This window comes from Diospyros lotus, chromosome 1 (genome assembly GCF_014633365.1).
Source record: "Diospyros lotus cultivar Yz01 chromosome 1, ASM1463336v1, whole genome shotgun sequence".
Classification (NCBI taxonomy): domain Eukaryota; kingdom Viridiplantae; phylum Streptophyta; class Magnoliopsida; order Ericales; family Ebenaceae; genus Diospyros; species Diospyros lotus.
In genome coordinates, this window is record NC_068338.1 from 45,123,952 (window position 1) to 45,136,081 (window position 12,130).

The window sequence follows — 12,130 nt, forward strand, 5'->3', positions numbered from 1 at the left end:
TTGGGTCGAAACAAATTAGACTCTTGTTATCGTTCGAGTTGTTAGTGGCTCTGCTTGTGGCAGAGGCATTAGGGATTTTCCCGATTTGGTTTTCTGCCGTTGTTTGGCTTATAAGCATTTCCAAATTAAAAAAAAAAAATTATTCTGAATCATAAGAGATTCATTATTCTCATTATTTATATTCTCAATGTGACTATTAAAAGATAATAATTTTGAATATTGTGTTACCAATTTTAACTGATTAGGATAAGGTTGATAATGAGATTCTCAAAATTAGTAAAATTCTTAATTATATGAATCTCGAGAAAACGAAATTTACCATTTTGACTGAAGTTTTTGGTGGGGTTGAACTTGATAATTAATTTTATTCTCATGACAGAGGAATTAACTCGTGGGGGCATAAACTGTTCCATGGGTCTTTATTTTAAGGCTATGATGATACCATGTCTTACTGATTGCAAAAGATGAATAGATAGACATTAAAACAAAAGATACTAGTCATTATATCGAAAATAAATTTAAAAGGACATTTATTAGTGAAATAAAATCATTTTACTCCTTATTTATGACATATGTTAAATAAGTATCACAACAACATATTAAATTTTTAGTTGTTAGTACATAAATATGACCATATCTTAATCCAATTTTGTTTTTGAGTAGATTTTGCAACTTCAAGGAGGAGACTACTGCTGGGATATTTTGTTGCTGCCAGTGCCAGCTGAAGCTCGTCTGCTTCTGCAAGCTCTCAACGGCGTCGTTTGGTTGGATTAAAGTAACTTGGGATTACCCAATTCTATTTCCAGATATTCTCAAGATCTGATGGACGTATTATTGCACACACACGATGCATCAGTGTTGTGTTTTTGCGTTTTGACATTCCTTTCCCCCACTTCAATTCCTCCTCGTTGGTCGGCAATCTCAAATTCTAACAAATACCCACTTAAATTCACCTCCAATTCTCTCAGACCCATGTCCCGATTTTCCTCCCTATCCCCTGTATGAACCCCGATACCCTTTTTTTATCGTAGTATTTTCCCTCTTCTTCCCGGAAAATCCTGCACACCCACAAACCATGGCTGTTGCGCTAAGGTCAAAGTCATCCAGATACGCCACTGCTTTCACGGCCTCTCACTTCAGATACTTCATACTCAACCACATGCACGGTGGTCGCGTTCTAGCTGCTTATTCCAATTGCAGTACCAAATTGGATGATTTCGTCGATAGGCGTAGATTTTTGCCTAGTTATGTCAAGTGTAGGAGCAAATCTGCGTATGCTTGTGAGATTTTGAATTCGTATGGCGACCCTCCTGAGGTTTGGCAGCCTCCCGGAGATGGAATTGCGGTCAGGCCTGGAGTGAAGTTGGTCCGGGTGACGGATGGCGGTGGTGGCAGCTCCGGTTTGGGAGGTGGGTATGGCTCGAAATCTAAAGATGGGTGTTGGGGAGGATCCCATTTGGGTTGTGATTTTCCAACCCCCAAAGAGATCTGTAAAGGGCTTGATAAGTTTGTAATTGGGCAGGAGAGAGCAAAGAAGGTGACTGTCATTTTGACTCCTGAATTTGAAGTTCTTAACTTTGTTTAATTAGCTGCCTTTATATTTGATTACTTATGATTTTGAATGTAAAGTGTAATCTATTTGCTTTGTGTCATATTCTAAAACTGGTTTCGATGGCCAGTTAGGTACCCTAACTCTTTGTATTCAGTCAGTGAATGTTGTTGCGGTGAAATTATGCTGTTTGCTATGATGGGCTATTTTGCCCTCATATTTTCTGATAGTGTGGCATTGAAATCATTCTGGATGCAGGGACTCAGTTTGCAGTTTCTTCCATTGAAGTAGAAAGGAATTATGTTTGTCTCTTCAGAATACTTATTTGAGTTGATTACATGTACAATGTACAGTTGCTTGATTTTTTCCAGAGTGTGGTGTCATTTAATTTGCTAACTTTTGTGTAGATAGAGTTAGTATTATACACGCTTCCTAATATTATGTCCGGATCACAGGTGCTTTCGGTGGCAGTTTACAACCACTATAAGAGGATCTCTAATGACTCTACACAGAAGTGGGTACCTTAAATTTCCATCAATTATCTTTGTTTGTTCTTTCGCTTTCATATGTTAAATCACTTGACAAAGAAATTTAGTTATTTGTCGGGGAATATTAGTACGGCAAGCATATGTAAAGCCATGTGTTGGAGTTTATGACATTGGATATCAGTTAGGCTTATTGAAAAAGAAAAAAAGAATTGATTTGGATGTGATAACCTCTCTAAAAGAGTTCACAATAACACCAAATCACCAATTGACTGCTAGGTCTTCTGTTTCTTTGTTTATAATGTTCATGGCTATGATTACATGATATTCATTTCTCACATTTGTCATTCCAACATGGAAAGTTAGGCCTGCAGAAGACTCAGCCAATGAAAAGATGGCTGCAACAGATGATGATTCAGTGGAACTTGAGAAGAGTAATGTTCTTCTAATGGGACCAACAGGCTCAGGTAATCTAATGTTCTTTATAGTTGTACGTAATGCCAGATTATTATATGCACTAAAAAACTTTTAACTAAAACTGCAATAACTGTTCGGAAGGCAGGTTATCTGAATTGATTTGGACAATTGTGAAGACCTCCACAACACCCCCCCCCCCCCCCCCCAAATAAAAAAAAAAAAAAATACCCACCCACCCACACACACATCCTCTTCCTCTTAATGTCATTATTTCACCATATTGGATTGCTGACCAAGCAGTTAATTCTCCATCTTGTTCCTTGAACATGCATCGTGATGCTAATAAGTAATAAATAAATAAATACTTGTTGGATTTTCTATCTATTCATTTTAATAAGAAGCACATACATTTTCAATTTCTTAATTTAAAACCTCTGGAGTCAGAATAGAGGAAAAATAAAGTTTTAGTTGATGGAACTGCTGTCTGGCTTACATGTTATCTTGGGTTACCATGTCCCACTCTTACACTTATAATACTGTTTCAAGGACAGGGAAGACATTACTTGCCAAAACTTTGGCACGGTTGGTGAACGTTCCTTTTGTTATTGCTGATGCAACTACGCTTACTCAGGCAAGTTGGTTGCTTGTCATCAGTCTCTTTCCGATTTTGTCATCTACTACTAGTTAGGCAAATAATAGCTTGCTAATCATGGTTTAAATTTTTGAGCTTTTGATATTACACATGTAGAGGAATAAGTGATATCTCTGACCTGCACTATGGCACAGAAATTCACTTGTTTGTTTTCTTAAGATTTAGGTGCTATTTTGCTGTATTGTAAACTTTTCTTTGGAGGACATTGAAACTGCGAGATGGAACATTTTTTCACCTGTGAAGTGTGCTTACTTCATAATTGGGCTAACCAATATGATCAACTTGGTTTATTTTTTGTTTTTGTTTTGTTTTATTTTCTTATGGTCCTTTTCTTCTTGTGATGAGTATTTACTTGGTTTGGCCTTAAATCATGCATCTCTCTCTCTCTCTCTCTCACACGCGCCCGCGCGCACACACCTGTGAGAGGAATTGGAAATAAATAATTAAATATCATTTTCAACTTCTGGTAACTTTGGATTGTCGACCTTTAACATATACAGATTAAGCTTATAGTTCTTGTTAAGAGTGAGAATGACAAGATAAAAGATAAAGTTAACCCTTTATCTAACAATTTAAGTTTTTAGATCAAGTGATCATTAATATTTTCACATGATACCAACGCAAGCAAAGGTCTTAGTTCAAACCTTACTGCTAACCCGATATTTAAATTATTGCACGTGTTTGGACCAGTTATATAGTGAAGCTTGGCGACACATGGGGATGCATGTTGAGAGAAAATAATAATATAAAAGATCAAGTTAACCCTCTTATCAAATAGCTTAAGTTTTTAGATCAGGTCATCGTTAACAATTCAACAGTAAAATACCCTATTATTTCCATTTTGAAAGTATAGAAAAAGTGTTTCAACTTTCCACAAATAACAAATTATACAGAGAGCCAACTGGAAACAAATGTCAAATTTGAATTTGGTTTGCTTCATGTACATCATGTGAGTTGTACAGATTTGGTTTGCTTGAAGTTGCCTAAAGAAAAAATGCCATCCTTCAATGTTTATAAATTAACCTTGTGGTTTTATACCCTATTTTTTCCACTTGGAAATGGAGGAAGATTAGATGATTGGTTTGGTTCTCTATTTTTGTGTGTGTGGCGTTTCTGATTTTCCGTGAGATTGGTCCTGAAAGATCTGATTTTTCTGAGTTCATGATGACATTTTTTTTGCAGGCTGGATATGTTGGGGAAGATGTGGAGTCAATATTATACAAGCTCCTTATGGTAAAGCTGCATATTCCCCCCCCCCCCCCCGGAGTGCTTTTGCCCCCTTCCCTCCCTTCTCACAACAATATATTAACCCTTAATTTCATTATGTAAGGTCGGCTGCATGAATTCTAGCTTGCCAATCTTCTGTATTTATGCTCATATCTTCAATGAGGCCTTTATAAATATTCCACCAAATTTTTGTTGGTCTTCCTCTGCCTCTTCTGTTAAAAACTTCTTCCCCTCCACCCACACCCGACCCCTTAGAGAGAGGGAGGGAGGGTTAATCCCACCAAGACCAATATAAAACAAAGGTTTCAAGATGCTGAGAAGAGAAAATCACATCAATCGCTTGTGAAACTGAGTTGTGAGTTCAAAATATGTGTGATTGAGTTTGTTTCTTTGTCAAACTCCCACTGGACTTCCAAAAATGGACTGCAATTTACTGAATGATAAACCAAAAAGAAAAATTGGAAAGAATCACTGTCTTGATTTTTGTTACTCGCTTTTACTAACTTAATCTGTGTACTTATTCAGACTTGTCCTCTAGATCTTTGCCTTTTGGACTTGCAGCACTACATCTTTTCATCTTGCACCCTTTGGTAGTCATTCTTGTGAAACCACTCCTTGTTTTCCATTCTGATTCACCTTACCCTTTCATCTTGTACTCTTTAGTAATGCTTCTTGTGAAACCTCTTAATTCTTTTCCATTTCTTTAGGATGTTGGAGTTGCTTTTAACTGATTGATCCTTTCTGATGCTATTCTCTGCACTGTTCTCAAAATTCTCATATTGTTTCTGCAATAACAACCATCACAAGCCTTAATCCCACTTGGTATGGTTGATTATATGGATACTAGATCTCCAACCATCTCTGGGTTGTATCTTTTGTAAGGCTGTTTTATCTTATGCCATATTTAAGGGTTTTCCACCAAGTTTTCTTTAATCATCCCCTTCCTCTTTTGCTACAAACTTCATTTTCATTTGCTCACCTCACAAGTGCATCTTTCTTCTTAAATGTTCAAACCATCCTAATTGCATCTTGTGCATCTTATTTTGTCTTTTCTTCTATGGCAGCATCCTCTGTAATGTCCTCATTTCAGTTACGCCTATATTTTGCATGTCTTATAATTGTAATATAGAACTGCCCTTTTAGCTTTAAAGGGATTTTACAATCGCATGAAGTGTTGAATGCACTTCTCCACTTTAACCTTCTTTCATTGATTCTGAGTAACAGTCTCATTTTATTTCTGCAATCTGCAAAATAGGGTTTCACTTTCTTTGGTAGAGTAAATGCTTTTGCAATGGTAGACAATGGAAACTATAATATTGTGTGAGACTGAAAACTGGTGCTTTTGTGTGGAGAGGAAATATGCTTCTCGCTACATTTTTATTTGGTCGGCTACTGCATATGTTCCCTTTTGATTTTCACCTTGGACATGCTTGTACCGTAATTCCTGATTGAATATGGTCTAGTGTTCTTATCCTGTTGCCTGTTGCAAACTCAGGTGGCTGACTATAATGTGGCAGCTGCCCAGCAAGGCATTGTGTATATTGATGAAGTTGACAAGATCACTAAAAAGGTATACATGGCACTATTTCTAGGATTGAGAATTATCTTTTCTTTATTTTCCAAAACTGATGTAACCTTTTTCTGAACTGGTCATGCATTTTTTATTTTCATATTACAGGCTGAGAGCCTCAATATAAGCAGAGATGTATCTGGTGAGGGTGTCCAGCAGGCTTTACTAAAAATGCTGGAAGGAACGGTAAATGTGTCTTCCACTTGACCTTAGTATAGTCTTAATTAAAAGAGGAATACTTGGTAGCCTGTTGGGCATTATGGAGGAACTGATATTTACTTGCTTCAGTCTTCTTAGAACCCATCTGTCAATAGTTATTCCAATTTTTTTTTCTATAATGATCTGGATTAGTCATGCCTGTGATGATTATTGACACAACAACGATCCTTAGCCTTTATCCCACTGGTGGATTTTGGAAGGTTATAGGCACACCCCTATGGTTGCAACCTAAAAGACCAAAATAAAAAAGTATTTGATGATTTTGCAGCAACAGCGAGAAAGTCATTACCTCCAGAAACAAGATTAACCAAGATAAAGAAGAATATTAGATAATTCCAGAGCAACAGCAAGAAAGTTATCACCTTCAGTAGCAAAATTAACTTTATTGAGATTCTTCTTGTACTTGGTTTTGAGAAACCTGTGGCAATAATTTTTTATTCATAGTGCATTGTTTTCTTTCTTCTGAGGTTCTTGAGGTGCTTACTGATTCTACTTGAGTGTAGTACTAAACTACCCAACGGGGATAAAAAAAAAATCAAAAAGAAAAAGGAGAAAAAAAAAAGCAAAATTAAAGTTTGCAAAGGGGAAACGGAATACACATAATGAAAGAAAATAATGCTAAAAGAAAAAAAGAAATTAAAAAAGGAGAGAGAACTGCAAAGTTTCTGTTCTTTTTCCCTTTAGAATTAGTCTTTGGCCACTGAAACAGAACATTAATTAACTCAACTTGATAATATATATTATCTTTTGATTCATCAAGTTTAAAATTAGTTGGCAGAGAGTTCTTGTTTTTTGAACCTAAGGTTTGCTTCAATGGTGAAGATAATTCATTATGGTGCTCTTTTGTGCCAGATAGTTAATGTTCCAGAGAAGGGCGCTAGGAAGCATCCTAGAGGCGACAATATCCAGGTACACCCGGCGCTAGTTTATTATGTAAATGAAAAGCAACAAGTTTTGGAAGAATGTGGCTACACAAAGACAACCAAACTAAACTGGAAACTCATTATGGACCTGGGATGCATGTAATTAGCTCTTTGAAGAAACAGGAAAAAGGATTTTGTAATCTTCTTGCAAGACAATATATTAGATCATATGGCATATAAATTAATGTAATACTGCAGCGAACTTTTTACAGGGAGTATAGTTAATTAACTTAATTTTGCTCAATTGATTTATGACTTCGTGAATGGAAGAATTTTCTTCGAAATCAAAACTGGTTTTACTTAAAAAAATTTGTGGCCAGAAGTTAGTGGGAAGCACTTGCTCAGGAATATCTAGGCTTATAAGGAGGAGAGCATTTTGGAATAAAAAGTTACAGAGAGTTTATTTTCCTTTTCATTTTCAGTTTTCAACTATTGTTTTAATCAGTATCAATTCATAAAGATGGGGACTTTTAAAATGAAAAATAAAGTATGTAATGAATTTGTAATTGTTTCTCTTGAATTATTAGACTCCTCTCACTTTCTATCTTCCTTGAATTTGGCTGATGAGTTTTTCTACAGTTATCCTCTTTTTTGAAACAGAATTATCTTTGTATCTCATCTTCAATAAATATCCCAATCATTTCTCTTTTTATGAGACATGATTAAGGCTATAAAGTTCAACACAAGTTCTCACCTACTGCCTATGATTTGTATGGATTATCTTACTTTTGCATCTCTGTCTAATTAATCAGTTATATATGTTTTTTGGTGTTTATAATTTTCACAGATTGACACTAAAGACATTCTCTTTATATGTGGGGGCGCCTTTATTGATTTGGAGAAAACTATCTCAGAAAGGTAATATTGTTAGGAAAAATGCTGTTTCCCCCTCTTTGGTGGTGTTAACTTTATAGAACTTTTGCAACTTCTGAGTGGTCTATAATCAAATTTCAGGCGCCAAGATTCTTCTATTGGTTTTGGTGCACCAGTCCGTGCTAACATGAGGAGCACTGGTGTTACTAGTGCTGTTGTGGCATCATCTCTACTGGAAACTGTAAGCTCACTGCAGTCTTACCAATTTCACAAGTTCTCTTTTTATGTGTAGATATGCACAATGATATACAAGAATGAAATCTAGTTTTTTACTTTTACACTGAAGATGAAAGATGTATTCTATGTGCCAATTATCATGTTCATTCTTGTTTTTTCTTTGGTATGAACTGTGATGTTTGTCAGGTAGAAAGCAGTGATCTTATTGCATATGGTTTGATACCTGAGTTCGTTGGACGATTTCCCATTCTTGTAAGTTTGTCGGCACTCACTGAGGACCAACTTGTTCAGGTATTTTTTCTGACAGTTCTGGATCAGGCATCATTTATACATGAGCCATTTATTTATGTTATTTCTTTGTCTGTTCTTATTTTTTTTTTTAAATTAATACTTTTTCTAGCTTAAATAAATGCCTATGTTAGTTCAGCTGCTTATGTGACTGCTTATCATCAACAATGTTTTATAGGTGTTAACGGAGCCAAAAAATGCTCTAGGGAAGCAGTACACAAAGATGTTTAAAATGAATGGAGTAAGTTTTTGTCAGGCCCCTCTCCTTCATACTTCCTTGCAGGGAAAAAAAAAAAGAAAACTTGTTAATGTGTTTAATTCTTGAGACTCGTGGATATGCAGCAATGGGAATTAGTCATTTGATTCCTTGTACATGTGCACCATAAGCTTTTATTGGCCTTTTTTTGGCTTAGTATAAGCTTTTATTGGTCATGTAAGAGGTGCATTTTTAAGATTTGTATTGATTCCTTGGATTTTTTCAGGTGAAGCTGCATTTCACAGAAAATGCATTGAGATTAATTGCTACAAAAGCAATATCGAAGAATACTGGAGCTCGGGGCTTAAGATCCATCTTGGAGAATATTTTGATGGATGCCATGTATGAGGTATGTCAGCTCTCTTTTGATCAAATATTCCGACTTACCTATGAAATCAGATGAGGATGGTAGTGTGGAGAATGCCTTACTTGCCAGCAAATGCTTGGATAGGTTTTGACAGTTCCTGATTACCATGCTCCAATTAAACTAAACTTAGAAGGGATAATGAATTAGATAAGCATCAGGTTCCCTCAACAATTAAGATCCATGACGATTTTTTGTTTGATTCTTGGAACACTAGAGTCAAATATTTCATTTTTTTTATTTATAAAAAAACAGTTATCCTTCATGCTGGTTGTTTTTAGGAATGGCTAAATTTTGTAGACAAAATTAATATTTTTTGGGTGAACCAATGGAATTACTTAATCACCAAGCATGGTCATAGTAAGATGGAAACAAATTGTTTATCTGGCAGAATGGTATAAGTTTTTCAGAAAGGTATCTCTTCCTAAACCTTTAGATCTAGGTAGGTACCAGATAGAGATCCCTGATAGTTCGGAAAAGAAGGGGACTGCCCATCATTCTCTTTCATACCTCATACGATGACCGCTCTGTTCCTAAATTTCCTGCTTTATGAGGTAAAAGTGATCATTCTACTAGGTCTGTCCTAAACTTTCATATTGCTTCAGTTTGTGATCAGAACTATGTAGTTTAAGCCCGTTTGTTCTTATTCTGATACCATTTTGTTCTTAAACTTATTAGCTGTCTTGCTCGGTAATTCTTATCGAGTCCCGACCTCTGTTAGTTCTTTAAATTAAGCCTTTTTTTTATCGTTTAATCTTTCTGCAGATTCCAGATGTAAGAACAGGGGACAGTATTATCGATGGAGTTGTGGTGGATGAGGAGGCTGTCGGATTAGAAGGACATGGATGTGGAGCGAAAATCCTTTATGGGAAAGATGCGTTGGCCCGCTATATTTCACAACATAAACTAAAGGACTCAGAGGTGAAAGTATACTCCAGCGGACCCAGGATCCACGCTTGTCATTCTAATGTTGCAACTTGCATGCATATATAGTATATACGAACTTGAAATAATATTCTAATGTATGGCTTTGGTTTTGGTTTTGGTTGCAGACAAGCGCGGAAGGGTCTGAGGTGGAATCCGAGGTGGAACAGGAGCTTCCTTCAATTGTTGCTTTATAACCCTCCCAGAGGCTTATTCTGATCTCGTTCATGTACAATATAAATTATATCAATTCAAATGAAACCACCATTAAAATTTAATAGATCAAAAATGAAATTATTTGTCTTTGGGTTGTTGAATTTCAAATCCAATATCAATATGCAACAGCACAGCGGCGTTCCATCTGGTAAGTGAAAATTCAATTTGGGTTCCTTTTAAGGGACTCTCTTGATGAGCCCTTGAAGAATCCTTGTGCCTTGTGGCATGTGGTCGGGTAAGCCTTGACGTGTTAAAATTATTTGTAAGTAGGGGATCTCTAAGGTCCGTCCTTTAGGCTCAATAATGGGCCGAGAGATTATTGTTTCAATTTTGTGGCATTTGTAGTTTCTCATGCCCTCCACAAATGCGTGCCCCTTTGGACTTGCTCCGTGTCCGTGAGGAATCTTTGAGTCTTGTACCCTTCAACTATGGCGCTTTAGCATCTTATTGTTTTTTTTTTTTTTTTGTGTCTTTTTCCTAAGAAAGTGAGCCCCCAATGTAACTTAAAACTTGAACAGTTCCCCTAAGAAAGAGGCCACGGGAAGGGGAGAGAGGAGATCGGAGGTAACAGGGAAGGGGTAAATTTATATTTGGGTGGGGGATATTTTTGATTTTTTGACCCCTCTTGATAAATCTCTCTGTGAGGCTCTCAGGTAAAGTAGCATTACTCCTATGTAGAGACTGAGATTGTTTAGTTGTGTGTTTGTTCTTTAGTTGGTTATTTTCTTTCTAATATAACAAATAACAAAAAAGCAGGGTCTGTCATCAATTATATTTGAATATATGGACAGCAGTTTTAATTGTTAATGTCATTTTCTAATAATTAGTAATAATAATCATTCATTGAAATAATTTTTAAGCATAAAAACAATTAATTTTAATAGTATGTTGTAAATATTAGCTATATGATTTTATAGGGGCCTGGCCCATGGGCCTGCTTGTTAGGCCCTCAGGCTGGCCCGGTTAATTTAAGATTTAATTATATGCTAGCCTACAACAATTTGGTACATACAAATTGTATTACATATTTACATACAATAAGAATAATCAATATGGTAAAAGTAAAAATGTACATGTAAAATAATGATACCATTAGAGTGTGTTTGATTGGCATGAAAAAAATATAAAAGAAAATATTTTTTAATTAAATTCTAACTTTGAGTACTTAATTGGCAACTTTTTTTCATAGAAATTATTTTTCATCCAAATACAAAAATGTTATATTTCCTTCAAAATCAAGGAAAATCAATTCTTATGGGGGATTGGTTTTGATGAGTTCTTTTTCTTTTTCATCTTGTGCAATCAAACATACCTTTATTAAAATATTTAGATGATCATCCAACAGGTGTGAGCAATGGCAATAAAGAGACATGCCCACCCCTAAATTGAAATAAAGGTTGAAAAAGTCATTTCCCATTATCACTATAACAAAAATTCATATTTCACTCGTTATTATATTATAAATAATTCACTTTAAATTATAATTTTGTCTCAAAAATTATATATATTCCAACAACACTCTCTATTATCTTCTCTATTTGATTTCCTATTTTATTTATTTATTAATAAATTTTAATTCTATTTATTTTAACATACACATAATTAAATATACAAAAACAATTACATACACAAAATTAATAATCAAATACACAAATCAATAACAAAATACACAATATCAATTATCCAATACAAAAATAAATATAAAATATAACAATAAATGAAAAAGAAGAAAAATCAATAGAGCAAAACTATAGAGAGAGAATCGAAATCTTGATTTCATTTAACTACCATAAAGACACAAGGAAGAAAAAAACATCATCACTGGTCTGTTCGTCATCGTTGTTATTGTCGTTGCTCATCACTCATATGGTGTTGATGGTTATTATGGGATGAGAGATAACGATATTGGAAATTTAGACTTGAATCACTACTGTTGACGATTTTTATGATCTTCACCAAAAATTTGGTGATGGTAAGGATTGTTGAATGT

General features: G+C 35.2%; 1 protein-coding gene across 1 annotated transcript; it reads left to right on the forward strand.

Annotated features, from left to right (window-relative positions):
* Nucleotides 1–805: 805 nt before the first annotated feature.
* LOC127801643 (CLP protease regulatory subunit CLPX1, mitochondrial) lies at nt 806–10,227 on the forward strand. Its single transcript, XM_052336943.1, has 15 exons — nt 806–1,537; nt 2,005–2,063; nt 2,401–2,501; nt 3,003–3,082; nt 4,286–4,336; nt 5,826–5,900; nt 6,009–6,086; nt 6,972–7,028; nt 7,830–7,900; nt 7,997–8,096; nt 8,279–8,383; nt 8,559–8,621; nt 8,863–8,985; nt 9,766–9,921; nt 10,053–10,227. The coding sequence occupies exons 1-15, from the start codon at nt 1,076–1,078 to the stop codon at nt 10,119–10,121; spliced, it is 1,650 nt and encodes a 549-aa protein (XP_052192903.1). The 5' UTR covers nt 806–1,075; the 3' UTR covers nt 10,122–10,227.
* Nucleotides 10,228–12,130: the final 1,903 nt, after the last annotated feature.

Excerpts from the sequence above, each read along its gene's own strand:
- LOC127801643 (XM_052336943.1), top strand. The coding sequence starts at position 1,076 with ATGGCTGTTGCGCTAAGGTCAAAGTCATCCAGATACGCCACTGCTTTC. Across the intron at positions 2,064-2,400 it reads TCTAATGACTCTACACAGAA|GCCTGCAGAAGACTCAGCCA; the intron begins GTGGGTACCTTA and ends ATGGAAAGTTAG. Across the intron at positions 9,922-10,052 it reads ATAAACTAAAGGACTCAGAG|ACAAGCGCGGAAGGGTCTGA; the intron begins GTGAAAGTATAC and ends TTTTGGTTGCAG.